The 26,696-nt window shown below is 48.8% G+C and overlaps 4 protein-coding genes across 10 annotated transcripts in view; all 4 read left to right on the top strand.

Annotated features, from left to right (window-relative positions):
- The window catches only part of LOC310826030 (uncharacterized protein), a 121,037-nt gene extending 100,049 nt beyond the window's left edge, over window positions 1–20,988 (top strand). For 2 of the 3 annotated variants that reach the window (XM_083700487.1, XM_083700489.1), the window contains 3 exons: window positions 17,539–17,683; window positions 18,578–19,325; window positions 19,410–20,988. In XM_083700487.1, coding sequence (XP_083556613.1) covers window positions 18,839–19,325; window positions 19,410–20,686 — 1,764 coding nt within the window. In that variant the 5' untranslated portion in view covers window positions 17,539–17,683; window positions 18,578–18,838 and the 3' untranslated portion in view covers window positions 20,687–20,988. Of the gene's footprint in view, window positions 1–14,440; window positions 14,525–17,538; window positions 17,684–18,577; window positions 19,326–19,409 lie in introns of those variants that run through there. The other variant, XM_083700488.1, reaches the window with a different exon arrangement.
- LOC310826183 (uncharacterized protein) lies at window positions 5,896–12,321 on the top strand. 2 transcript variants are annotated; one of them, XM_083700900.1, is made up of 4 exons: window positions 5,896–6,036; window positions 8,467–8,605; window positions 10,212–11,115; window positions 11,193–12,321. In XM_083700900.1, exons 3-4 carry the CDS (start codon window positions 10,335–10,337, stop codon window positions 11,216–11,218), a joined length of 807 nt encoding a protein of 268 aa, XP_083557026.1. In that variant the 5' UTR covers window positions 5,896–6,036; window positions 8,467–8,605; window positions 10,212–10,334; the 3' UTR covers window positions 11,219–12,321. The 2 variants fall into 2 exon arrangements, with proteins under 2 accessions (XP_083557026.1, XP_083557025.1); XM_083700899.1 differs by having other exon boundaries at window positions 10,212–12,321.
- The window catches only part of LOC310826044 (uncharacterized protein), a 160,119-nt gene continuing 147,791 nt past the window's right edge, over window positions 14,369–26,696 (top strand). For all 4 annotated transcript variants that reach the window (XM_083700521.1, XM_083700517.1, XM_083700515.1 and 1 more), the window contains exon 1: window positions 14,369–14,380. The gene's annotated coding sequence lies outside the window, so the exon portion shown is untranslated. The remainder of the gene's footprint in view (window positions 14,381–26,696) is intronic.
- LOC310826018 (uncharacterized protein) overlaps window positions 25,758–26,696 on the top strand; it is an 88,414-nt gene continuing 87,475 nt past the window's right edge. The window contains exon 1 of the mRNA XM_083700436.1: window positions 25,758–25,948. The gene's annotated coding sequence lies outside the window, so the exon portion shown is untranslated. The remainder of the gene's footprint in view (window positions 25,949–26,696) is intronic.

Raw genomic sequence — 26,696 nt, 5'->3', positions numbered from 1 at the left:
CTCTTTCTTTCCATAGAGCTCCATGTGCATGCAGGGTTAAGAAGGCATATTTAGAATCAGTATAGATGTTTGCCTTACATCCGGCTGCCAATTGCAGAGCTCTAGTTAAACCTATAAGTTCAGCTTTTTGTGCTGAGGTGCCAGCAGGCAAAGCTTCAGCTTCCACAACTTCCTCATTGGTGACCACAGCATATCCTGCTCGTCTGGCACCTTCATGCAGGTAACTGCTACCATCAGTATAATATACAACATCTGGATTTTTCAATGGCTCATCTTTCAGATCAGGTCTACTGGAATAAACTTCATCCATTATTTGGAGACAATCATGTGATTCTTCACCATCTACCTCTGGTAGGGGCAGCAAAGTCGCTGGATTGAGCATATTCACTACTCGTAGATGAATCCTGGGATTTTCACACAATAGGCCTTGGTATCTAGCCATCCTTGGGTTTGTTAGCCAATAACTACCCTTATATTCCATGAGTGTCAGAACAGCATGAGGTACATTCACATACATCGTCTGGCCGAAGGTAAATTTATCAGCTTCTTTGACAAGGCTTGCAGTGGCCGCTACTGCCCTTAGGCATGGAGGCCATCCTTTTGCTACTGAGTCCAATTGTTTAGACAAATAAGCTACTGGACGGTTCCAACTTCCTAATCTCTGGGTCAGGACTGCCGCTGCAATCCCATTCTGTTCATGTACATACAGCTGAAAGGGTTTTTCCGAATTAGGCAATCCAAGGGCTGGGGCCTCCATAAGTCGTTGTTTGATAACTAAAAAGGCTTGTTTCTGCTCAGGTCCCCATACGAAGGGGTCCTTTTCTGCACCTCGAGTGCTTTCATGTAAGGGCTTGGCCAGACTGCTGAAATCAGGTATCCATAGTCTACAAAACCCTGCTGTTCCCAGGAATCCTCTAAGTTGTTTTCTTGTGGTAGGTTCCTTGATAAGGCAAATAGCTTCTTTCCTCTCTGGTCTCAATGCTCGTTGTTGGTGTGAGATGTCAAAGCCCAAATATTTGACCTTTTCTAAACATAACTGTGCCTTTTTCTGGGAAACTCGGTAGCCAGCTTCCCAGAACAAGTGGAGCAGTTCCTCTGTCCCTTCTTTACAGGTATCAAAATCCTTTGCCGCTAGTATAAGATCATCCACATATTGCAGAACCACCTTTTCTCCCGGTATTGAGGGGTAACTTGTTAGATCCCTCGCCAAGGCAGTGCCAAATAAAGTTGGGGAATTTTTGAATCCCTGGGGCAATCTTGTCCAGGTTAGCTGGCCTTTTGTTCCTGTCAAAGGGTCTTCCCACTGGAAGGCAAATATAGGTTGGCTCTGTGGTGCCAGCCGGCAACAGAAGAATGCATCTTTCAAGTCCAATACAGTAAAAAATGTTGCTTCTGGTGGGATCAAACTCAGCAAGGTATATGGGTTTGGTACATTTGGGTGCAAGGTCTCGATAGCCTGGTTTACGAGCCTCAAGTCCTGTACTGGCCTGTATTCATCTGTCCCAGGTTTTCGAACAGGCAAAAGGGGTGTGTTCCATTCTGATTGGCAGGGCTTAAGCAGACCATATTTTAATAGGCGGTCCAAATGTTTCTGGATGCCCTCTGCTGCTCGCTGGGGTAAGGGATATTGCTTTACAGATACAGGGGTACCCATAGGTTTTAGGGTTACTACAATTGGAGCTATATTCTTAGCCATTCCTGGTGGGCTATTTTCGGCCCATACTCCTGGTGGCACCTGTAGAGTTCGGAGGAGCTTGTTTAATTCTGTATCCAATGTGGGTTGGACTTGCAAGGCTGACATTAGACGCCATGATTGTTCCTTAGGTACTGAGAGGGTAATTATTCCTGCTGCTTATGATGGCAGTTTCATTTCTGGACCTCGAGGAGTGAAGGTGATTTGGGCCTGCAATTTGGACAGCATATCTCTGCCTAAGAGAGGTATTGGGCACTCAGGTATATACAAAAACTTAGGGGTTAAACGATGTCCCCCAATCTGGCATTCCAAAGGTTGGAGGAAAGACCTCTTAGCTGACTGTCCAGTGGCACTTTTAATGACTACACTTTTGGATGCCTTTTTCTGCAATAGTTCTGGGAGTACTGAGTATTCAGCCCCAGTATCAATCATAAAGTCTATTAAATGGCTCCCTAATTGAATTGTGACCGTGGGCTCCTGGAAGCCTAACTTTATGGAGTCCGGTCGTTCCTAGTCTTGGGTAAAATCCTCTTCTGCCAGTCCAATGAAATTGTCTCTACTCCGTCCCTGTCCAGGTCTCTGATATCTTCCATCTCGGATCATTCCCCGTCCCCGTCCCTGGTTTCTTGGGCCAGAGCCTGGGCCTGGGCCTGGGCGTACTTCTTCCAACCTCAAGGGTTCAGGACACTCCCGCTTCCAGTGACCCTCCTTCTTGCAATTCGCACATTGATTCCTTCCCAGTGGTGGATTCCTTCCTCGCCCTCGCCCTCTATTTAAGGGGCGGTAGTCTTGCTTCACTGCTGTGGCTAGCATTACCATCTTTTCCTTCTGCCACTTCTTCTTCTCTTGTTTCTCAGCCTCATCCCTATTCCGATAAACTCGGCGTGCAATGGCCATAATTTGGCTCATCAGCATCCCTTCCCATCCTTCTGATTTCTGAATTTTCTTACGAATGTCAGAAGCGCACTGGGCCACAAATGTAGCAGTAATCATTCTGCTGTTTTCAGGGGCTTCAGTGTCAAAAGGAGTCCATATACGATAGGCTTCCTGCAACCTCTCTAAAAAGTCTCCCGGACTCTCATTTGGTTTCTGTTCTACTTCTGAGACTTTAGACATATTAGTGGGCTTCTGGCATGCCCTGTGGATACCTTGCACAAGTGTCTGGCGGTAGGTGGTAAGTCTGGCCAGGTGAATTGCATTGTTTGGATCCCAATTAGGATCTTCCAAGGGAAAGTTGTCCTGAAGATGACGATCAATATTAAAAATATTTCCCACTCTGGCCTGCTCACGCAAATATATCTGTGCCTTTTCAATTATGTCTCTCCTTTCCTCAGTGGTGAAAAGAGTATTTAGGAGCTGGCGACAATCTGTCCAAGTAGGGCTATGAGTATTTACTATTGAAGTCACCAAGTCCATCATAGCCTGAGGTTTTTCTGCGAAAGATGGGGTGTGTGTTTTCCAATTCATCAGATCCGTAGTTGTGAATGGAATATATTGCAGGGTCGAAGTTCGAGGTGGCCGTGGTCCGGGTTGCCCGTTAACCAGCGCAGGCTCCTCAAGTGCATCAAATACTCTTCTAAGAGGGGCTACTACGTGACCTTTCTCTTCACTTTGCTCTAGGGGCCTCAAATCATAGGGGATGGTATCTGTCGCAAGGCGTTCTTTTAGCAGCTTTATACGCCTGGCTGTATTGCTTGCTGACCGATCAAGGTCTCCCTGTAACTTCTGTAATATTTCTCTGGGACTTGGATGTACAGGGGTTTGGGGTGGGCAATCAGTTGTTCCACTAAAGGAGACTGTAGATGGAGGTCTATTAGGAGTCACAGGTGGAATAACCACTTCTGCTTGGGCTTTATTATAGGACTCCAATGCCTCCTGAAGATATTTATCATAATCTATCAAGGAATCAAGCTCTGTGACTCCACCCCCATTATTCATTCCAGTTTCTTGCCTTGGGGTTACAACTGGTGGAGTGTTTGGATTAGGCTCCCTTCGATGTGGAGCATAGGGTGGAGGTGGAAGCACCTCTTCCTCTGGCCCCTCAAAAATGGGTTTGAGTTTATTTGGCAAGATTCCTTTCCTAGCTTCGGCTTTTACAGCCAATAATTTGCATCGTTTGACTTTGCATTTCCTTATCCATGGAGGATTATTATTTAATGTGCTCAGCCAAGAATCTATATATGAAAATTGTTCTGGGCACCCTCCAGTTTCTTTGGCGATATTAGACCAAAGTTTGCTTACTAAATTTATATCAAAGGTTCCCTGAGATGGCCATCCAGTATTTTGTTTTGGCCATTCTAGTTCACATAACGTTCTCAAGCGCTCTGGCGTCATTTTGACTCCATATGCCCCTGAGAAGGCTTTCTTAAAATTATTTAACATACATTCAAGAGGTGTATTTCCCCCCTTTGAACCCCCAACTCCCATTGTATGGCCCTGTGAAGTATCCACTCAGTCACTCACACACGCGCTTTGTGAGGTTCCTTGCCCAGTGAAGTCGCCTTACTGGGAACCGAAGTACTGCCCACTCCACACTCAGGTCAGCTACAGATTGCTCTGTACTTTCTCACACATACAATGCGCTAGATACTTCACCACACTCTACCTCCCAATTTTTCCCTTTTCCTCCACCAGACCAACATCTGATGTACCCAACCACCTAGCGTACTCAGTTCCCCCTTACTGAGACGCAGAAGTTTGATCAAGACTTCTCTTCCTCCCAATTAATTGGAGGGCCAAAAACCCCTTTGTGCACTTACCCTTGGCTGGTTCCCTGTTTATTTCTCTGGTTCCCCCCGGTCCGTCGCCGCCAGTGAGCAGGGTATGAGACAGACGAGACTTCTGTGTTCCCCCTGGAAAAATTTACCAGTGCGCGCTGGGTAAGCAGTTTAGAGATCCTCTCTCTTGTACCCTGCCCAGTAGGGTGAAGGGGCTGCGTTCCAGCAGACCACTTATCCGAGTCACAGGGGCACCATAAAATGTAGCACCCTGCTTGTGGTTAACGCTTAGCTGGAATGAAATATTCAACGCAGCAATAGAGAAATTAAAATAATAATTTATTTGTCAGACAAATAAATGAGAGGCACAGTGGTATGGTTACCAAGCTCTGGCCTGGCCTCCTGCCATTCTGGCCAGCACTTATATTTCCTTAATCCAGCCCCCTTGCTCCTCCTGTGGCTGCCTCTGTCCAATCAGCCTGGTTGAAATTCCTATTGGCTGTTTGCTAGAACCAATCACAAAAGATACACCCATTTCCTTCTGTCCTTTTATGGAACACAAAGAGCTATATATTCTTATATCTATAAATGACAAATAAGTAGTAATATATCTTACATGTGTCTCAACAAGGAATCTTAATTACCAGCTCACCTCTTGCCCTCCTTGCCCTATTGCCTTCCAAAACAGATGGTTAATCTTAAATTTTTATCTTCAAGGATCTTTAGTTCACATCAACATTGAAAGATCTCCTTCATTTGAAGGTGTCTAAACAAAAAGGCCTGACAACTATATATCAGGAGTGCTCGATGGCGTCTCCTGTCTGGCAGGAGGCTGGGCTCATTTGCCCTTCTGGTCTCCTATTGCAATATGACTCTATGGAATAAGAATCTAGCATTTCTTAAATCCTTTGCATAATTACATTTAAGCTAATATATTTCATACATTATCATAGGTAGCCTTTTAAAAGAATTAAACCTTCTCAAAGTGAAAAGGAAGGAACAGTTTCCAGCCTCAAAATAAAAATAGAAAGAAGCTTCTTCTTCTCCAGCCAAGCCAGTTGCCTTTTTCACTGCTCTTGGCCTTTTTAACCTTAGGAAGAAGATATGGCTCATTTTACTATTTACCAACCCTTAATTTGTAGGGTCAGTGTAACCTTGGCTCTCAGCCTGTAATTCCCTTTTTACGACTTTGAGAATTGTTTTCTGCTATAAATCAGGGGCCCCCCTTGTCTTAGGAGGAAAAACATCTTGCCAAGGTTTTTTAGTCTTCTGCCTGGCATGAAACATTTGAAAATCTTTAAGCTCATTTTAAGATACAGGCCCTGATCGAAATATATAAGCTCTGATAAAAATGCAGGCTTATGATTAGATGCCTCAGCACCTCCTCCTCCCACCCCGCCCCCACAAGCCCAGATCCCGCCCCCAATACATGGCTCCTCCTCCCCCTCCTCCTCCAATCCGGCTTGGCTCCGGAAATGAGGGAGGTAGCCCCCCTCCCACCCTGCCTTCTTCTCCAGGACGTGGAGCGTCCACTCCGGATCGCTGCTCTGCCCCGTAGATCGGGGGGGGGGGGCGGCTTTTGATGCTGCAGGAAAGGAAAGGAGAATCGGGAGCGAGGACAAAGAGGTAAAGGTGCAGCGGGGGGAGGAGCGGGGGGAAAAGGACCCAGAGACCCCTCCAGCTCCGCCAAGCTTCCGTGGGGCCTGGATCCCGGCACGCGTGCTGCAAAGGGGGCTTTCCTCGCAGGGCGGACCCCTCACCCGTTTCCCAAGGCTCCGCGCGTCCCATGAAAGGGTTAAGGGGCGCGAGAGACGCCTGGATAGAGACCCCCCTGTCCCTCCCTTGCTCCTGTTCGGGGAGGCATAGGATGGAGAGATCGGGGCGCAGGATGTGGGGTGAGTGGTGCCAAGGAAGCCTCTGGGTGCAGGGGAGACTCCGGGAGAGAGAGGGGGTCATGGAAGTGGGGGCAGAAGGGAGGGGGGCATCCCCGAGGCAGGGAGGCGCAGCATTTGCAGGGTGGGTGGGGAGATAGGAAGACCAGTCTTTGGGGAGACATCTCCATGGTGGTGCCCGCTGGGGATCTCCGGAGGGGCCGCCTTGGCTTCTCCCTCCCGCCCAGGAATGCCCCCCCCTTCAAGGCGACCAGAGAGCGATCCCTGGAAACTGGGGGGTCCAGTACCCCCACCCCTTCCTTCCTGCAATCTCCCTCCTCTTCCCACCCCATGAGCCCCTGCCCTGTCCAGACACAGCCATTCTGCCCAGTCCACCCACTGGTCCCCTGGAGAGGAGAGGAAATCCCCAGAGGAAGAGGGGAGGGGGGAGGCCTTCTCAGAAGCGGCTCTTGGTTTCCGCAATCCCACCCAGGAAGCAGCCAGAAACCTTTTCCTCTCTCTCAGGCTTCCATCTTTATTGTCTTTTCCGCTGAGGATGAGGATAATGTACACCTGTCATCAGAAACGGGGGTGCAGAGTCCATGGAATGGCTCTCAGGATTGATACAGAAGTTGCACCTCAAAAGCATTTCTGTTCCTCTTATTCTTTGAAGGCAGTGTCAGAGTGACTGACAAGCTGAGATACAATCCATCAGCATCCGATGACAGCGACTGCATGAATCTTCCCAGTCAAAGGACCCATTTTCAGGATAGACAGTGCCTGGGGCTGGAGGCTCTACACAACGGGTGTGCACAGGTGAGGTGTGTGACATCCCCAAATTTATAGACTGTATGTGAATGAGCGTTCGTGGGTGGGATTATAGTTTACAGCAACCCTGTGATTTCCTCCACCCATAACATTTCGTAAGCTAATATTGCAGTAAAAATTCCAAAATAAATACAAAAAATCGCACGATAATAATAATAGTGCAGTGGTACCTCGGGTTAAGAACTGAATTCGTTCTCGAGGTCCCTTCTTAACCTGAAACTGTTCTTAACCTGTGGTACCACTTTAGCTAATGGGGCCTCCTGCTGCCACCGCGCGATTTCTGTTCTCGTCCTGATGCAAAGTTCTGAACCCAAGGTACTATTTCTGGGTTAGCAGAGTCTGTAACCTGAAGCGTCTGTAACACGAAATACCACTGTAGAAGTTCTAGTATTAGTATTTTTCCCCAGCCACTCTGGGCAGCTTACAGAACATATAGGTAAAGGTAAAGGGACCCCTATGGGACGCAGGTGGCGCTGTGGGTAAAACCTCCGTGCCTTTGGTTTGCCGTTCGCATGGTCCAGTCGTGGCCGACTCTGGGATTACGGTGCTTATCTCACTTTATTGGCTGAGGGAACCGGCGTACAGCTTCTGGGTCATGTGGCCAGCATGACTAAGCTGCTTCTGGTGAACCAGAGCAGCGCACGGAAAGGCTGTTTACCTTCCCGACAGTACAGTACATATACAAGAAAGTAAAACATCAAACATTAAAAACCTCCTGATACAGCTATCTTCTAAATGTCAGGTGGTTGCCTGTTTCCTAGCCCTCTGAAGGGAGGGCATTCCATGGGGCAGGAGGCCCTCTGCCTGGTTCCCTGGAACTTCACTTCTAACAGCAAGGGAACCAGCAGAAGACCCTCGGAGGCAGACCTCCCTGTCCAGACTGAGTGATGGGGGTGAAGATGCTCCTTCAGGTCCACAGGTCAGAGGCTGATGAGGGCTTGAAGTTGCAGATCTTGCTCCTTCATAATGATCGATGTATAGTTAGCAGAGTAGGAGAAAACACAGGGTCAGGAAAAATGTAATTCAGCTGAGAAATTTATTACTGAAGACAGATAAGCATAACAGGACCCAAAAAATAGCAAAAATGTAACTCACAGTAAAACCCTGACTTAGCAAACCAAAACAGCACTCAAGTAAGAAACAGACAAACAGAGTAATATCAGAATAGGAAGTGGGAGCAGGAGCATTTCAATACTGTAATTCATATATAATTCAATGTCAGAGTAACCCTGGGACTAGATAACAAGCCTCCAGGTGGACGTGCCCCCTCTGCCCTTCACGTTCCTCTTCCGCACGGGCAGAATCTGCCTTCTGGACTGTGGGATTCACGGTTGTTCTCCTCCTCTCCATCCAGCAGGGCTTGACTTCAGGTGCAGCAGAATTCCCCAGCCCCCCAAGGATTTGAGACCCATCAGCTTTCCTCACCTGGTTTAGCCGGCCGGTTGAAGCCGTTCCTTGAACCCCTGTTGCATGCTGACAGCTTCTGGAAGCCACAGGTGAGAGCTGAGTGCAGGGTGGGCATGAAGGGTGGGGAAATGACCCAAGAAGGTGCAGAACATGTCTCCCACCAAAGGAACTACTGCTCCCCAACACCCCATGACATCTAGATGCAGGTAGGTAGCCGTGTTGGTCTGACGCACTTGAAATAAAAAATTAAAAAATAGTCCCGTAGCACCTTAGAGACCAACTAGGTTTGTTCTAGGCATAAGCTTTGGTGTGCATGCACACTTCTTCAGATACACTGACACAGATGTCACCAGACCCTTGTATATCGTGGGAGGGTGGGGTGGGGTTTTTCTCAGAAGGGTACTCCAACTACCATCTCCCACTACCCTCCACTATATGAAGAAGTGTGCATGCACACAAAAGCTTAGACCTAGAAGAAACCTAGCTGATCCCTAAGGTGGTGCTGGACTAATTTTTTTACTTTTTTACTTCTACTACTTCTACTGTGTCATACCAATAATAATAATAATAATAAATAATAATAAATTTTATTTATATCCCGCACTCCCCAGCCGAAGCTGGGCCCAGGGCGGCTAACAACAATCAAAATAATCCAACGATTCTAAAAACGTTTCATTATAAAAATTAATTAAAATCAAATTAATGCAACCATTAAGCAAAATTCTGTGCAGATTGCCAGAGGAGGGGGGTCAGGCTGCGCCCTGACCAAAGGCCTGGTGGAACAGCTCTGCCTTGCAGGCCCTGCGGAAAGATGTCAAGTCCCACAGGGCCCTAGTCTCTTGTGACAGAGCATTCCACCAGGTTGGAGCCATGGCCGAGAAGGCCCTGGCTCTAGTTGAGGCCAGCCTAACCTCTCTGTGGTCTGGGATCTTCAAGATGTTTTTATTTGCAGACCATAAGTTCCTCTGTGGGACATAACAGGAGAGGAGGTCCCGTAGGTATGAGGGTCCTAGGCCCAATATGGCTACCTACCATTAAGTACAGTTATCTCCTTGCCCTGAATATCCTGCTTTTCAGGGCCAGATTAGGATAGTCCTCTGTCAAGACAGGCACAGGATCAGGCAGCTCATCATCATTATAAAGAACTATTGGCGTGGAGTGTTTCCCATTTGCCAGCTGCTTTCCTTCTGCTTCTCCTGCTCTTTCCATGCAATGTGAGGCATGTAGAGGGAGGTCCATCTCCAAGAACAGGAGCTTCCCTGAGCACCCATTCAGCTGACTCCAAGCACCAAGCCTTGCCACTAGTTCTCTGACTGACCCAGACCACAGTCCCTGGAAAGGATGTAGACCTGGGTCTCACATAATGGTCCACATGGACCTCCTGAGGTCAGTGGGACTGTGCAGGTGATTCATGAAGCTCTAGAGGTGGAAACGGGGGCAACCACTTGATTTGAAAGGATTTCCCACTGGACAACAGTATTCCAAGGTCATGCTGTGTTATTAAAGATGAGTTAGGATTATGAAAGGTTGTTGATGCATTACTACCATGTGACATCATAGCATTTTCATTTCCTAAAAATTGGGAATATGGGTAGGACATGGGAGAATGTAGGAGATGTTGAAATAGGAGAAGGTGCTAATGGCGGTTGATGTGTCCTTTTTCCCCCTGTGTTCTCTTCCTTGAAACCCAAACAGGATTTTCTTTCTGCCCACTCTGAAAAAGGTGATGGAGAAGACAGAATTGCAGGGGACAGGACACCTTTCGTTTCATTGGGAATAGCCATTAAAATGTGTGAAATGTGGAATATGCTTCACTGAATGAGCACACATAGTTCACATCAACAAACACAAAAAGGAAAGAACCCACTTAAATGTATGGAGTGCGGAAGGAGCTTCTCTTTCAATGCAAAACTTAGAACACACCAGCTGGCACACACAGAGAGAAAACGTTTCATGTGCAGGGAGTGTGGGAAGAACTTCAGTCAGAGTGGAAACCTTAAATTGCACAAACGGACTCACAGAGGGGGAAAACCATATGAATGTATGGAGTGTGGAAAGAAATTTAGTAATAGTGGAAACCTTGAAAGACATCAACGGGAACACACAGGGGAGAAACTTTATAAATGTATCGAGTGTGGAAAGAGCTTTAGTGATAATGGAAACCTTAGAAGACATCAATGGACTCATACAGAGGAGAAACCATTTAAATGTAGAAAGTGTGGAAACGTCTACAGTCAGAGTGGACACCTGAGAAGACATCAACGTACTCACACAGGGGAGAAACCATTTCAATGTATGGAGTGTGAAAAGAGCTTTAGTGATAGTGGAAGCCTTAGCAGACATCAACAGACTCACACAGGGGAGAAACCATTTAAATGTATGGAGTGTGGAAAGGGCTTCAGTCACAGTGGAAGTCTTAGAAGACATCAATGGATTCACACAGAGGAGAAACCATTTAAATGTATGGAGTGTGGAAAGAGCTTTAGTGATAGTGGAAGCCTTATCAGACATCAACAGACTCACACAGGGATGAAACCTTTTAAATGTATGAAGTGTGGAAAGAGCTTCAGTTATAGTGGAAACCTTAGAAGACATCAACATGCTCACATCGGTAAGAAACAATTTCAATGTATGGAGTGCGGAAAGAGCTTTAGTGATAATGGAAAACACATCAACGGACTCACACGGAAGAAACCATTTAAAGGTATGGAGTAAATACTAAATGCTTCACTCAGAATGGAAATCTTAGAAAACATCAGCAGACACACAGAGGAGAAACCATTTAAAGGTTTGGACAGTAGAAGGAGCTTCAGTCAGAGTGGAAGCCTTGATTTATGTCAACAAACTCACAAAAGACAAACCATATAAACATCAGGAAATAAGATAGAGGTTCACTCTTAGTGAAAGTTCAAAATCAACAGACTCCTGGACAGGAGAAGCAGTTTAAATGAAAAGACTGCAAAAAGTGCTTTCTTTATAATGGAGTATTTAAGGAACATCTAGGGACTCTCACATGGGAGAACCCATTTAGATGTATGGAGTGTGGGACACCTTCCTCTCAGAGTCCACTCTGAGCAATGAACTCAGCAGGAAATCATTCCTAAAAGCATGAGGTATATGTGAAGTTCTGGTGTTTGTATGTTAAACTGTATAATAATGAAATAATGAAGGCAACATTTCACAATCTTGAGTATAATTTTAGATGAAAGTACCTTTGGTTTTTGCACCAAACTCTGTCCCCCCCCCCCACCGCATGATCTCCCAGCACTGCTTCTTCACCAGAACTTCATTGCTGCCTCCTGCCCTGCGCGTTCTGAAGAAAACTTGAAATACTGAAATTGAATGGGAGATTTCCCCCCAAGCCTAATTTCAAGAGGGGGAAGGAGGGGCTGCAGGTAGCAGGGAAGTCTCCTGGGGGGGCATCTTCGCTCATGAACCCCATGGGGCAACCCCAGAGCTCCTGCTTATTCCAGGGTTTGGGAAAGAGTGTATTTTTCCATAGTCCCAGACGTTTTGCTTAAATCATGCTACTCGGGAGTTTTCCTACCAGATGACCACAGTGCTGTGGCTGTTGTTGTTGTCAAGGACTGGCTGGGGGGGGGGAGGCACCAGCTGGGGGACCCACAAGGGAAGAAGGCTCAGAGCCCAGGGACTGGTGGTGGGATGGCGATGAGCAGAATGAGGGAGAAAAGGGAGCAGACCGGAAGGGGAGATGCAGTATGAGATTCCAAATTCTTTGTATATGTGTGTAATTTAAATCAATAAAGATTATATTTAAAAATAAATAAATTTTTGGCCGGCCTGATCAAGCTTTGCTTCCTCTGGTTAGCCCCGCTGGAACTCCAGTTCTTTCCAGACCCTGGGGTCACTAGAGGACTGATGGCTCCTCCTGGCAAATGGACTGGTGCGCGCTGGATCACCGGTCCTTCCTTGCCCCCCTTGAATCCGGCCAACCGAAGGTCCCATCTGGGGTGCCATCTGTTGTAAATAAAGCTGCCCTTCTTCCCTTATGGGGGACACAAGAGCCCTTTATAGAGTCCCTTGTACGTTCTCCATCGGTAGGAGGAAAGAGCAGAGGCAACCAGAGACTATTGAGAAGCAAAGCAGCTAGTAAGCCTCATCTTGATTGATCTGTTGCAACAGGGTGCTCCCCTGAGGAGGACCCCCAACCAAGGCAGGCCTGCCCTTATATAGACATTTTCAATTCCCTGCCCTGGAGCTCCAGACCATCCCTGCATTCATCACAGAAGGGGTGTAACCCCAGACCACCCCCCACAAACATCATACCTACATCACAGAAAAGGCGGTCTACAACAGAAATTTGAATGTTATTGTTTTTCCTGTTACAGATAGGTAGCCGTGTTGGTCTGCCATAGTCAAAACAAAAAAAATTCCTTCCAGTAGCACCTTAAAGACCAACTAAGTCAGTTCTTGGTATGAGCTTTCGTGTGCATGCACGAAATATGTATCTGAAGAAGTGTGCATGCACATGAAAGCTCATACCAAGAACTGACTTAGTTGGTCTTTAAGGTGCTACTGGAAGGAATTTTTGTTGTTTTCCCTGTCTGCCAGGTTATCTGATAATGCCTTACCTTATCTGATTCCCTTTCCTGGTAGTCTGGTCGTACCTTTGAGATGGTGATTTCCCAATTCCTGAGACAATGGGAAGGTTCCCTCACCCGCTCCCTCCTTGCAGAGAAAACATTTGGTCAGTTTGGAAGTCTAAATGGTTTCAGGACGGTCTTCCTGTGCTGCTCCAGACATGTGGTTGTATGTGCTTGGTTGGTACATTTATGAACATTTATTATCTATATAAGGCATTGTTACGGAAAATCTAGGTGTGAGGCTGGTCTGCCACCCAGCTCCTCGGACTGAATCTGCAGGTCCCTGCGGAGGAAAAGGAGCGCAGCCGGAGACCGAAGCTTTCATTCAGCTAATATTCTCCTTTCCCTTCCTGCCCCACAACAAACGCTCTGTGAGGTGAGGGGGGCTGAGAGACTTCAGAGAAGTGTGACTGGCCCAAGGTCACCCAGCAGCTGCAGGCGGAGGAGCGGAGACGCGAACCCGGTTCCCCAGATTACGAGACTACCGCTCTTAACCACTACACCCCACTGGCTCTGGACAAGACACTCAGGTTACCACCACAACTCCTCCCTCAACCCCTCCTCTGTGTGATGTGTCAATGATGTAGTCTTGGGTTGTAGCATGGGGGATTCGGAGCTAATAAAAGTTGGGGTCTTCTGTTGTTGGGGGCTTCCATCTTGTTCCCCCTGGTGGCAGGTGGGAGTCCTGTGGCGACAGTCTTCCATCAAGACCTACTGGCTGCTCTTTTGCTCTGCTCTTCCTGGCTGGTCTCCTTGTTTCTGGTCCAAGGGATCCCTCAGATTTTGGAATCCGCTTCTGGCTCCCATTGTATCGGCTGCTTTGCTGAGCCTCTTGGCTGTTGTGCCTGGACGGGGCCTGTGTCCAGGGTCCTTGTCCTGGCCTGAGTCAGAGGCTGGGGTGGGGAGCTGGGATTGGGGGGGAGTCGTTTAGCTGCCCCCCCCCGTTCCTGCTTTGAACAGCGCCAAGACCTGAAACACGGAGGGATCTAGGCTCGTGGGGTGGGGTGGGGAGGATGTTGCACTTGTGGGGGGGAGACCCCTCTTTGCAGCTGGATCTCCGGGATCAGCCCCTCCCCCGCTCTCCTGATCCACTAACTAAAGGAAAAGGGGAGGGGGAAAACCTTCCTCCCCCCCCCAATCCTTTCCCTCCCCTCCCGACACATCCTCCTCTCACCCCCCCACAACACCAGATCCTGCCCCCAAACGTCCCACCCCTCCTTCCTCCTCCTCCAATCCGGCTTCCGCTGAAGGAATGGGGGGGTGAGCCCCCTCCCACCCTGCCTGCTTCTCCCGCAAGTGGAGCTTCCACTCCGGATTTCTGCTGTCGGAAAGAGGAGGGAGAAGGCAGGGGACCCCCCCTCGTGGATGTTGCAGGAAAGCAGAATCGGGAGCGAGGACAAAGAGGTAAAGGGGTCGCGGGGGGGGGGAGAGGCTGGAGAAAAGGACCCAGAGACCCCGCCAGCTCCCCCAAGCGCCTTCCGTGGGGCCTGGATCCCGGCACGCATGCTGCGAAGGGGCGGAGATGGAGCGCCCACCCACGAGGACACCCTGGGGGGCAGGAAAGGGTTAAGGGGTGCGGGAGGCGCCTGGATAGAGACCCCCCTGTCCCTCCCTGGCTCATCTTTGGGGGGCAATAGGGACGGAGAGATGGGGGGCGCACGGCGAGGGGTGAGCCGGGCAAAGGGGGCCTCTGGGACAAGAGAGGGAGGGACCCAAGGGCGGGGAGAGGAGGGAGGGGCACCTTCAGGACAAGGAAGCGAAGCATTGGTGGGGGGGGGAGAGGAAGACCAGTCCTTGGGGAGGGGGGCGTCACCATCATGGCGCCCCCTGGGGCTATCCGGAGGGGCCTTGGTTTCTCCCTCCCGCCCAGGAATGCCCCCCCCCCTTTCAAGGCGACCAGAGAGGGATCCCTGGAAAGTGTGGGGGGGGTAACCCTGGGACTGGATAACAAGCCTGGCTCACTCCAGTTTAAACCAGCTTCTTCTAGTTCCCAAAATCAAGGAAAGTTCAGCATAATCTCATTACAACTGATCCCACCACCTGCTCTCAACAGAAAGGAAAGTCCCTGATCAGCTAAAATGTTCCAACTAGAGAAAACTTCAGCTTTGAATCACACAGAGCAAAACCACCAGAACCTTCTTGAAGCAATAAACCAGGAATGATCTCTGTACATCAGACCAACACTTTTCTTTGCCTGAAAAATGCAGCCATGACACTTTAAAAGTCAGCACCAACAGTTTAGATCAGGGGTCTGCAACCCGCGGCTCCGGAGCCGCATGTGGCTCTTTTACACCTTTGCCGTGGCTCCGGGGCGGATACTAGCGAGGGGAGGAGGCGCATTGTGTGCCCCGACACTCCCCACTGTGGCGGGCGCTGTACTGGCTGTGACGTCGCATGGGGGCAGTGCGTGCGTTAGTCATGCACCGTCCCGACGTCACCTTCCCGCCCGCCCGCTACATTGTAAGGGGCATGTACGCTGGTCACTGCATTGAAAGGGGACATGTACGCTGGTCACTGTTTTGAAGGGGAGTGAAGAACACACACACACACAAAGGTAACTTGTTAATTTAACGTTTATTTCTATGAGGAGGAGTAATTCTGAGGGGTCAAACAAAGAAATAATAACAAAGTGACAAAAAAGTTATTTTTATAATGATGAGTTTTGCGGCTCCCAGGTGTTTTTTTTTCTTCGGAAACGGGTCCAAGTGGCTCTTTTTGTCTTAAAGGTTGCAGACCCCTGGTTTAGATTATGGTTGGAAATGCACTGGGAGGCCATGAAGACCCTTTAGGACCCGTGTTATGTGGTCTCGGCGGCTGCTCCCAGTTACTAGTCCAGCTGCCACATTTTGGATTAGCTGCCATTTTCAAGTCACCTTCAAGGAGCACATGGCAGTACTCCAAGCAGGAGATAACCAGAGCATGCACCACTCTGGCCAGACAGTCTGCAGACTGGTTGGGTCTCATCCTGCATACCAGATGGAGCTGGCAAACAGCTGTCCTGGACACAGAACTGACCTGCGCCTCCATGGACAGCTGGGAATCCAAAATGACCCCCCGGCTCTGCCCCTGGCCCTTTAGAGCCACAGTTACCCCATTCATGACCACGGAGTCCCCCATACTCGCCTGCCCCTTGTCCTCCCCCAAAACAGTACTTCTGTCTTGTCAGGATTCAAGCTCAATCTGTTAGCCACCATCCATCCTCAAACCACCTCCAGGCACCAACATAGGGCATTCACCACCTTCACTGGTTCTGATTTAAAAGAGAGGAAGAGCTGGGCATCATTCACATACTGGTGAACACCCAACCCAAACCCCCTGATGATCTCTTCCAGTAGCTTCATATAGATATTAAACAGCATGGGGGAGAGGATGGAGCCCTGAGGCACCCCATAAGTGAGCACCCAGTGGGCTGAACACTCATTCCCCAACCCCACTTTCTGGACACGGCCCAGGAGGAAGGAGGGGAACCCAGCAGAACCAGGAAAGAGCTTTCCTCTCAATATCTATCCCACTGGAGATAATCAGCCAGGGCAGTTCAAGTCCCATGATGAGGCCGGAATCCCCATTGGAAGGATCAGGGTGGCAGGAGCTTTCCTGGTCCTGCACCCCCAAAAGCTTCCGCCACAAGACTTCTACAGTGGTACCTCGGGTTAAGTACTTAATTCATTCCGGAGGTCCATTCTTAACCTGAAACTGTACTTAACCTGAAGCACCACTTTTAACTAATGGGGCCTCCCGCTGCCACCGTGCCGCCGGAGCACGATTTCTGTTCTCACCCTGAAGCAAAGTTCTTAACTCGAGGTACTATTTCGGGGTTAGCGGAGGAATCTATAACCTGAAGCGTATGTAACCCGAGGTACCACTGTATTAGCTTTCAAGGGGCCACTGGATACTTTGTCTCTTCAAATACTTTTACAGGGACGTGTGATGTAAACAGCACTTCTTCTTTTCCTTGTTCCACATTGGAGAGACTTTGATACACAGGTCTGAGCCCATCTCCCCACTTGAAACTGCTGTGTTTGTAGCACTGCCAGCCTGGGCAGTGGGTTTGGGGGTCCTGGGCTGCCTAGACAACCAGACCCCCTTCTCAGCCTTGCTTATATGGTCCCAAGGAAAGCAGAGCAGTATGTTTGGCACCAGCTTGGCTGCAGGAGTTGAATGAAGAAGGTGTGCAGGACACCATCCAACCGTCTTAGAGACTCCCCTCTGGATTTGTGTGGGTTTCCCTCCATAGCCTTTTCTTCTCCTGAAGACAACTCAAGAGGCAGTGAAGGTTTAGGACCAGAGTTTTCCTTCTCGATGGGCTTCCTTCCCCGGTTGACGATCCCATCTGCCCTTCACTTTCCTCTTCCGCACGGGCAGAATCTGCCTTCTAGACTGTGGGATTCACTGTTCTTCTCCTCCTCTCCATCCACCAGGGCTTGACTTCAGGTGCAGCAGAATTGCCCAGCCCCCCAAGGATTTGAGACCCATCAGCTATCCTCACCTGGTTTTGCCGGCCGGTTGAAGCCATTCCTGGGATTGTGGCCCCTGATTCATCCTGACAGCTTCTGGAAGGCACAGGTGAGAGCTGAGTGCAGGGTGGGGACCACCAAAGGTACTACCGCTCCCATGACACCTCATGACATCATATAATAGCTATATTTGAGACAGAAGCGGAATGAATTCATGTCTCTAGAAATAACACAACTTCAGGCCATCAATCATTCAACACTACATATTCAAGGTTGAAGTTTTCACTAGTACAGTTATCCATTTGCCTTTCATATGCAGCTTTTTCAGTGTCACTTTAGGATGGGCTCGAGATCAGGCAGCCCATCATGATTTTAAGGAACAGTGGGGGTCTGGGATTCCGATGTGCCAGCTGCTTTTCTTCTGCTTCTCCTGCTCTCTCCCTGCAATGTGAGGCATGTAGACAGAGGTCCATCTCCAAGAACAGGAGATTCCCTGAGCACCCATTCAGCTGGCGCCAAGCACCAAGCCTTGTCACTAGTTCTCTGATTGACCCAGACCACAGTCCCTGGAAGAGATGTAGAACTGGGCCTCCCAAAATGGTCCACATGGACATCTTGTGGCCAATGAGACTGTGCAGGTGATTCATGAAGATCTAGGTGGATGGAGGATTATGATGCAGAGGATGGGGAATGTCCAAAGGAACGATGGACCAGAGAAAGAGAGGGCCTGTTCACGGACAGAGAGCAGCTGCCTTTCCTGTGAGGAAACAATTGATTTGAAAAGGCTGTATTCCAAGATCATGCTGCTTTATTAACGATGATTGAGGATCATGAAAGGTGGTGATGCATTACTATCATTTGATGACATTGCTTTTTCATTTCCAAAAATTTGGGAACATGGGTAGGAGGCGGGGGAATGTAGGAGATGTTGAAATAAGAGAAGGGGCTAATGGAGCTTGATGTGCTCTCTTTCCCTTTGTTCTCTTCCTTGAAACCCAAACAGGATTTCCTTTCCTCCCACTCTGAAGAAGGTGATGGAGAAGACATTCAGAATTCCAAGGAATGGGGCACCTTTCGTTTCATGAGGAATAGAAATTAAAATGTGTGAAATGTGGGATATGCTTCATTGAATGAGGACACATAGCTCACATCAATGACTCCGAGAGGAGAAACCATTTAAAGGTATGGAGTGTGGGAAAAGTTTCGCTGATAGTGGAAAACTTAGAACACATCAGCGGATTTACATGGACAAGAAAGGATTACAATGCAGGGAGTGTGGAAGAACTTCAGTCAGCGAGGATTCCTCAATATACATCAGCGGACTCACACAGGGGAAAAACCATTTAAATGCATGGAGTGCGGGAAAAGCTTGAGTGATAGTGGAGACCTTAGAAAACATCAATGGATTCACACAGGGGATAAACCATATAAATGTTTGGAGTGCGGAAAGAGCTTCAGTCAGAGTGGAGACCTTAGAAAACATCAACGGATTCACACAGGGGAGAAACCATATAAATGTATCGAGTGCGGAAAGAGCTTTAGTGAAAATGGAAGCCTTAGAAAACATCAATGGATTCACACAGGGGAGAAACCATTTCAATGTATGGAGTGTGGAAAAAGCTTCTGTCGGAGTGGACTGTTAAGTTCACATCTACGGATTCACACGGGTGAAAAACCTTTTAAATGCATGGAGTGTGGGAAGAGCTTCAGGCAGAATGCAGAACTTAAATTACACCAGCGAAGTCACACTGGTGAAAAACCATATAAATGCATGGAGTGCAGGAAAAGCTTCCGTCAGAGTGGACACTTAAGTGCACATCTACGGACTCACACAGGGGAGAAACCATATAAATGTATACAGTGCGGAAAGAGCTTTAGTGATAGTGGAGACCTTAGAAAACATCAACGGACTCACACAGGGGAGAAACCATTTAAATGCATGGAGTGCGGAAAGGGCTTCAGTCACAGTGGAAGCCTTAGAAATCATAAATGGATTCACACAGGGGAGAAACCATTTCAATGTATGGAGTGTGGAAAAAGCTTCTATCGGAGTGGACACTTAAGTTCACATCAACAGACTCACACGGGTGAAAAACCATATAAATGTATGGAGTGTGGAAAGAGCTTCAGTCAGAGTGGACACCTCAATAAACATCACCAGACTCACACAGGGGAGAAACCATTTAAGTGCATGGAGTGTGGAAAGAGCTTCAGTCAGAGTGATAAATTTAGAATACATCAACGGAATCACACGGGTGAAAAACCATATAAATGTATGGAGTGTGGAAAGAGCTTCAGTCAGATTGGAAAACGCAATACGCATCAACGGACGCATACAGTGGAGAAATCTTTTAAATGTAGGGAGTGCGGAAAGAGCTTTAGTGATAGTGGATACCTTAGAAAACATCAACGGACTCACACAGGGGAGAGACCATATAAATGTATGGAGTGTGGAAAGAGCTTTAGTGAAAATGGAAACCTTAGAAAACATCAACGGACTCACACTGGTGAAAAACCATATAAATGTATGGATTGTGGAAAGAGCTTCATTCAGAGTGGGCACCGCAATATGCATCAACGGACTCATACAGGGGAGAAACCATATAAATGTATGGAGTGTGGAAAGAGCTTTAGTGATAATGGAAACCTTAGAAGACATCAACGGACTCACAAAGGGGAAAAACCATTTAAATGCATTGAGTGCGGAAAGAGCTTCAGTCAAAATGGATACCTTAAAACACATCAACGGATTCACACAGGGGAGAAACCATATAAATGTATGGAGTGTGGAAAGAGCTTCAGTTTCGATGCAGGCCTTAGATCACATCAACGGACTCACACAGGCAGGGGAAAACCATATGAATGTATGGCATGCGGGAAGAGCTTCAGTCAAAAAGGAGACCTTAAATTACACCAGCAGACTCACAAAGGGGAGAATCCATTTAATGCATGGAATGTGGAAAGAGCTTCCGTTTCAATGCAAGCCTTAGAAGACATCAACTGGCTCACACAGGGGGAAAACCATTTAAATGCATTGAGTGCGGAAAGAGCTTCAGTCAGAATGGAGACCTTAGAAAACATCAACGGACTCATAAAGGGTGAAACCATTTAAATGCATGGAGTGCGGAAAGAGCTTCAGTCGAAATGGAAACCTTAAAACACATCAACGGATTCACACAGGGGAGAAAACATTTAAATGTATGGAATGTGGAAAGAGCTTCATTAAGAGTGGACACCTCAATATACATCAACGGACACACACACAGGGGAGAAACCATAAGAATGCATGGAATGCGGAAAGAGCTTCAGTTTCTTTTCTTTTTATATATATATAATATTTATTAAGATTTTTGAAATAATACCGTAAAAATGAAAAAGAAAAGGAAAAATACAAAATAAAAACAGTTAAAAACACACCCATTTTCTATTACTTATTTTCCTTTAACTTAAATTCTTCCCTCACCACATTATTTACAATTAATTTAGCCTTTTGTTCAGAGTATATTGCACCTATACCATTTTCAAAACCTTGGCCTACCCCCATCCCCTGTAGGTTCTTCTTCATGAAACTCCAAGAGATATTGTCAAAAGCTTCCTCCGCATCCACAAATATCAGAACTGCTTTAGTGTTTATATTCACTTCTAGTTTTTCCAAAATATCAATTATGTTCCTCAAATTATCAGACAAGTGTCTTCCCGGGAGAAAGCCCGCTTGGTCTTTATGAATCTCTTCCATCAATACAAAGAGCTTCAGTTTCAATGCAAGCCTTAGAAGACATCATCTGACTCACACAGGGGAGAAATCATTTAAATGTATGGAGTTTGGAAGGAGCTTCAGTCCGAGTGGAACCCTTGATTTACATCAACAAACTCCCACATGAGAGAAACCCTATAAATGTCAAGTGGACAGAGGTTCAGTCCTAGTGGAAGCCCGACATCCACAGACTCACGGACAGGAAGAACTTTAACACTTGACACCCTACAAACCCATCAACCCTCAAAGAGGAGAAGCTGTTTAAAGGGAAAGATTGCAGAAAGGGCTTTAGTTATAAGGGAGTGTTTGAGGAACATCTAAGGACTCAGAGGGGAGAACCCATTGAGATGTATGGAGTGTGGGACATGTACCTTTCAGAGTCCACTCTTTTGTTCACAGCAATGAACTCAGCAGAAAATCCATTTTAAAAGCATGTCATGTATTTGAAGTTCTGGTGTTTATATGTAAATCTGTATAGTAATGAAATTATGAAGGTAATGTCTCACACTAGTGAGTATAATTTTAGATGTAAGGAACCTTTTGATAGTGAGGGGGACTTGGTGAATCTGGATTTCTGGTGGTGAGTGAGGATTAGGGCTGGGCGATCTATTAATCTCATCCTATACCGGTTTCTAGACCACATTGTGATAACCTTCCAAAAACAATGGATATGGCAACACACCACAGATCACAGTGTGTTTTTCTGGGATGCTCATTTGCCTGGAAGCAGCCGGCAGAAAGCTTTTCTTCGTGAAGCCCCTGCAGATGCCGAGTTGCTGACCTCTCTCCCAGACGACAGGAAGCGAAAGACACACCTCCATTGCCCTGTGTCCTTCCAGCCTCTTTCCTCCCTTGCTCCCTTCTGCCGGTTTTTTTTTTAAATGATATTTATTGAAGTTTCAGAAACAAAAGATTACATAGATAAAAAGAAAGGAAACAAGAGAAAGAATAAAAAAGAGAGAAAATACAAAATACAGGAAAGAAATAAAAAACACTTCAAAACAAATCAATCTTTCCGTACCTTACATTTCATTTCCTTGCTTCCCTGACCTCCTCTCACCTCCCTTTTTTGTATTCCAGTTCAATTGGTTAATTCAGCAATTCCTTTCCCTCTTTGTTTTTATCTTAATCCTTTAACTTAATATATTATAACTTTGGATTCTCACCTATTAACAATCCATTTTTACATACACCTTTATAACATTGCTGCTAAAACCACTTAACTTCATTCTGACATCATTCTAACATTCATTAATTTTGCAGTATTTCTGTAAATAGTCTTTAAATTTCTTCCAATCTTCTTCCACCGACTCTTCTCCCTGGTCTCGGATTCTGCAACTCATTTCCACCAATTCCATATAGTCCATCACCTTCATCTGCCATTCTTCCAGAGTGGGTAAATCTTGTGTCTTCCCCTTCTGCCGGTTTGTGTGCCTGACTTGGATGTCCTGTGTGCTGTATTTTTCTATTGCTGAAACTGGATTTGCTCTCAGGAGCTACGTTTTGTGCCTCACTGGGGACCCAGTGAGAACTGTATGCTTTGAAAGCTCAGTAAACTATTCCTGAAGAAGTCCTGCTGCCTCTGTGTGTGTTTTTGACCTCAGTGTGGGACTTGCTCTACACGTGGCCCCTACCCTGCTGCTACTTGGCCCATGCCCTGGAGTTGCTCTACTCAAGCATGCAAGACAATTTTTGCACCAAACTCTGTCATCCCCCCACCGCATGATCTCCAAACATTGCTTCTTCACCCAAACTTCATCCCTGCCTCCTAAGCATTCTGAAGAAAACCGATAATACTGTAAGTTAATGGGTGATTTCCCCCCAAGCCTAATTGCAAGAGGGGAACGGAGGGGCTGCAGGGACCAGGGAAGTCTCCTGATGGGCCCATCTTCACTCTTGAACCCCATGGGGCAACCCCAGAGCTCTTGCTTTTTCTGGGGTTTGGGGAAGGTAGTATTTTTCCATAGTCCCAGAAGTTTTTATTCAGTCATGCTGCTAGGGATTTTTCCTACCAGAGGACCACAGTTCATACTGCTATCATATTGATTTTACTGTTGTTTCTGCTTTTGCTGTCATGGAACAGCTGGGTGCAGGGGGGGGAGCTACAAGGGAAGAAGGCTTAGATCCTGGGGACTGGTGGGGGGATGGCAGTGAGCAGAAAGAGGGAGGAAAGGGAGCAGAATGGGAGGGGAGGTGTTGCAAGCTGAGGAGGAAACAGGGTTTGGTGAGCGGGAAGAGGCTGGGGCAGAGAGCAGTTTAGGCTCAGAGAGGGGAGAGGAGGGGGCCAGGAGACCATCAGAGGAGGCCGGCTGCTGAAGCATCCAGGGAGACTCCCCCTCCTGCTGCGACCAGCTCCCCTCTCCCCTGGTCTCCCAGAGCACACACAGAAAGCCAGTTCAGACCCATGAGCCTGTACATTATATTAATGGGCGTAGGGTTTTTTTGTCCCAACAGGCATCACTTTAATCTCATTGACAATGAACTGTATTTTCGGCCCATTCATCCCGTTTGGAGAAGTCCCTTTGGAGCTCCTTGCAATCTCTCTCCTTGCAATCTCTCTTTATTTGCTCCGGTTGCCTGGACTCCTCCCTTTATTCCGCAGGGACCCGCAGGGTCAGCCCCACGAGCTGGGGGACTGAGCAGCCTCACACCTAGATTTTTCTGTAACACCCCCCCTCCCAAAGAAAGGCTCAACATCCTCACCCATGGGTGCCTGTGGCCAGCCCAGACCCTGGAGCATCTGCATCTCTGCCCCAGCTTGAAACGTGAGGAGGGGAAGTTAGGGGCTGCAGTGCTGGCGAACCTTATCTCCCCCTCCCCATCCAGACAGAGGAATGGCCATGTGGGGTTGGACAAGAGAGTCCCATCTGGGTGGTGTGGAGTGGGCAGTGCAGGGGCTTCTAACTGTAAAGTAGGGAGGGCCCTCCTGAGTCATCTAGTTGAACCCCCAACATAGCAGGAATCTCAGCTAAGCATCACAGCAGGGGGCCATCCAAGCTCCCCCCACCCCACCCAAGGAAGGCACTCTCCCCACTGGCTGTGCTGTACTGCCCTCTGAATGGCCCCTCCTGGCACACTTCACTGTGGCCACCGACTCTTCCCCAGGGAGGGCATCTGAACAAGAGACCACCCCCCTGTAGGGTGCTGTGTTGATGTCCGCAAGGCTAAGGAAAAGCAAAGCAGCTGCGCATTGGCACCGAGGGCTCCCAGACTTCAGCCAGTGCCCTCCAGCTTTTCTGAGTGCAGGCATCGTGCTGGCTGGCACTGAGGGGAACTGCAGGCCAATCTGCCTAGGGGGCACCTGCGTGGAGATGGCGGTGCCAGGGAGAAGAGCAGCGGGTTCAGCCAGAGGCTCCTAAAGGCTCTGCCCAGTTTCTTGGCGTGGAAGATGTGACCAGCCAGCAGGGGCTGGGGCTGGCCCCTGTTACCCAAGGTAAAGGACCCCTGGTCAAGTCCAGCCAAAGGCGACTATGGGGACTTACTTCTGAGTAAGCGTGCATCAGATGGAACGGCAAATCCCTTTGAACCGCGTAGGGGTTACTCCTAAGTAAGCATGCATCAGGCAGGGCTGCAGAGTGGTGCTTCCAAGAGCAGCCAGTTTGCACATCTCATGGGATTTAATGTCTTGCCATTATGAATCCACGGGGATAAGTGCATTTACACAGACACATTTCTGCAAAAAGACCCAAACTCCGGCATGTAGCCGCAGGTGATACAATAGGAGCCTTTCTGCAAATGGCCTTTGCAACACAACTCACTGGGTGGTTACAAAGTATACACATTTGCCTCTTTGCAACGTAGCCCCGTTTCCTCAATGAATCCTCCGATTTCAGTAAAACCTGAGCTGAAAGAGTAAGGAGAGCAAAACAGCAGCCCTGTCTGACCCCCGTCAGCCCCCAGACTCCCCCAGTCACGTGGCAGGAGATTCTTCCTGAGGCCCCCCCCCCCCCGTGAGACGGGTATGACATCATGGATGATCCATATGATCCATTGGTGATCCACATGATCCAAGCAGACTGGTCCAATGAGCAGATCTCTAGGCCTGAATGAAAGGGGTCTGCGGTGATGGATTCTGGAGTCAAGAAATCCTCCCTTTCCAGTGATCTCTCCGGCTGGCCCGGAAAAGGCAGGGAGCAGGAATCCTCAGGGATCCCGACGGACAGACAGACCTGTCATGCTGCCAAAACACGAACTCGGAGTCTGATTGATTTCCATGCAGAACTCATTTTGTGACTTCGCTGTTGGATTGTCGGGAACAGCCCCTCCCCCCTCTCCTGATCCCCAGAAGGAAGACGGAGGGGGGATTTCCTCTCCTCCTCCCCCCCACCCGCTCAACACTTTCCCTCCCCTCCCGGCACATCCTTCTCTCATCCCGCCCACACAATCCCAAATCACACCCCCAATACATTGCTCCTCCTCCTCCAATCCGGTTTCTGCTGAAGGAATGGGGTGAGCCCCCTCCCACCCTGCCTGCTTCTCCCGGAAGTGGAGCTTCCACTCCGAATTGCTGCTCTGCCCCGTAGCTCTGGGGGGGCGCTTTCGGAAAGGGGAGGGAGGAGGCAGGGGACCCCCCCCCCGTGGATGTTGCAGGAAAGGAGAATCGGGAGCGAGGAGAAAGAGGTAAAGGGGCAGCGGGGGGCCGAGAGGGGAGAAGAGGACCCAGAGACCCCTCCAGCTCCCCCAAGCGCCTTCCGTGGGGCCTGGATCCCGGCACGCGTGCTGCCAAGGGGGCTTTCCTCGCAGGGCGGACCCCTCACCCGTCTCCCCTGGCTCTGCGCGGAGAAAAGCGGCCCATGAAACGGTTAAGGGGCGCGAGAGACGCCTGGATAGAGACCCCCTGTCCCTCCCTTGCTCCTGTTGCAGGAGACCCCCGCCAGCTCCCCCAAGCGCCTTCCTTGGGGCCTGGATCCCGGCACGCGTGCTGCGAAGGGAGCTTTCCTCGCAGGGCAGACCCCTCACCCGTCTCCCCTGGCTCTGCGCGGAGAAAAGCGGCCCATGAAAGGGTTAAGGGGCGCGAGAGACGCCTGGATAGAGACCCCCAGTCCCTCCCTTGCTCCTGTTCGGGGGGCCCTAGGATGGAGAGATGGGGCGCGCAGGGCGAGGGTGTTGCAGGAGACCCCCGCCAGCTCCGCCAAGCGCCTTCCGGGGGGCCTGGATCCTGCACGCGTGCTGCGAAGGGGCGGAGATGGGGCGCCCACCCACGAGGACTCCCTGGGGCGCGGAGAAGCGGGCCAGAAAGGGTTAAGGGAGGCGGGATGCGCCTGGATAGAGACCCTCCTGTCCCTCCCCGGCTCGTCTAGAGGGGGGCAATAGGGTGGGAGAGATGGGGGGCGCACAGCGAGGGATGAGTGAAGGGGGCGTCTGGGTG

The sequence above is a fragment of the Podarcis gaigeae genome (assembly GCF_964106915.1).
Source record: "Podarcis gaigeae genome assembly, chromosome: 10".
In the NCBI taxonomy this organism is placed as follows: domain Eukaryota; kingdom Metazoa; phylum Chordata; class Lepidosauria; order Squamata; family Lacertidae; genus Podarcis; species Podarcis gaigeae.
Note: the sequence above shows the minus strand (reverse complement) of the source record. Positions and strands in the feature narration are given on the sequence as shown.

What these genes read in the sequence shown, in the direction of transcription:
- LOC310826183 (XM_083700899.1), top strand. Translation starts at nt 10,335, where the DNA reads ATGAGCACACATAGTTCACATCAACAAACACAAAAAGGAAAGAACCCA.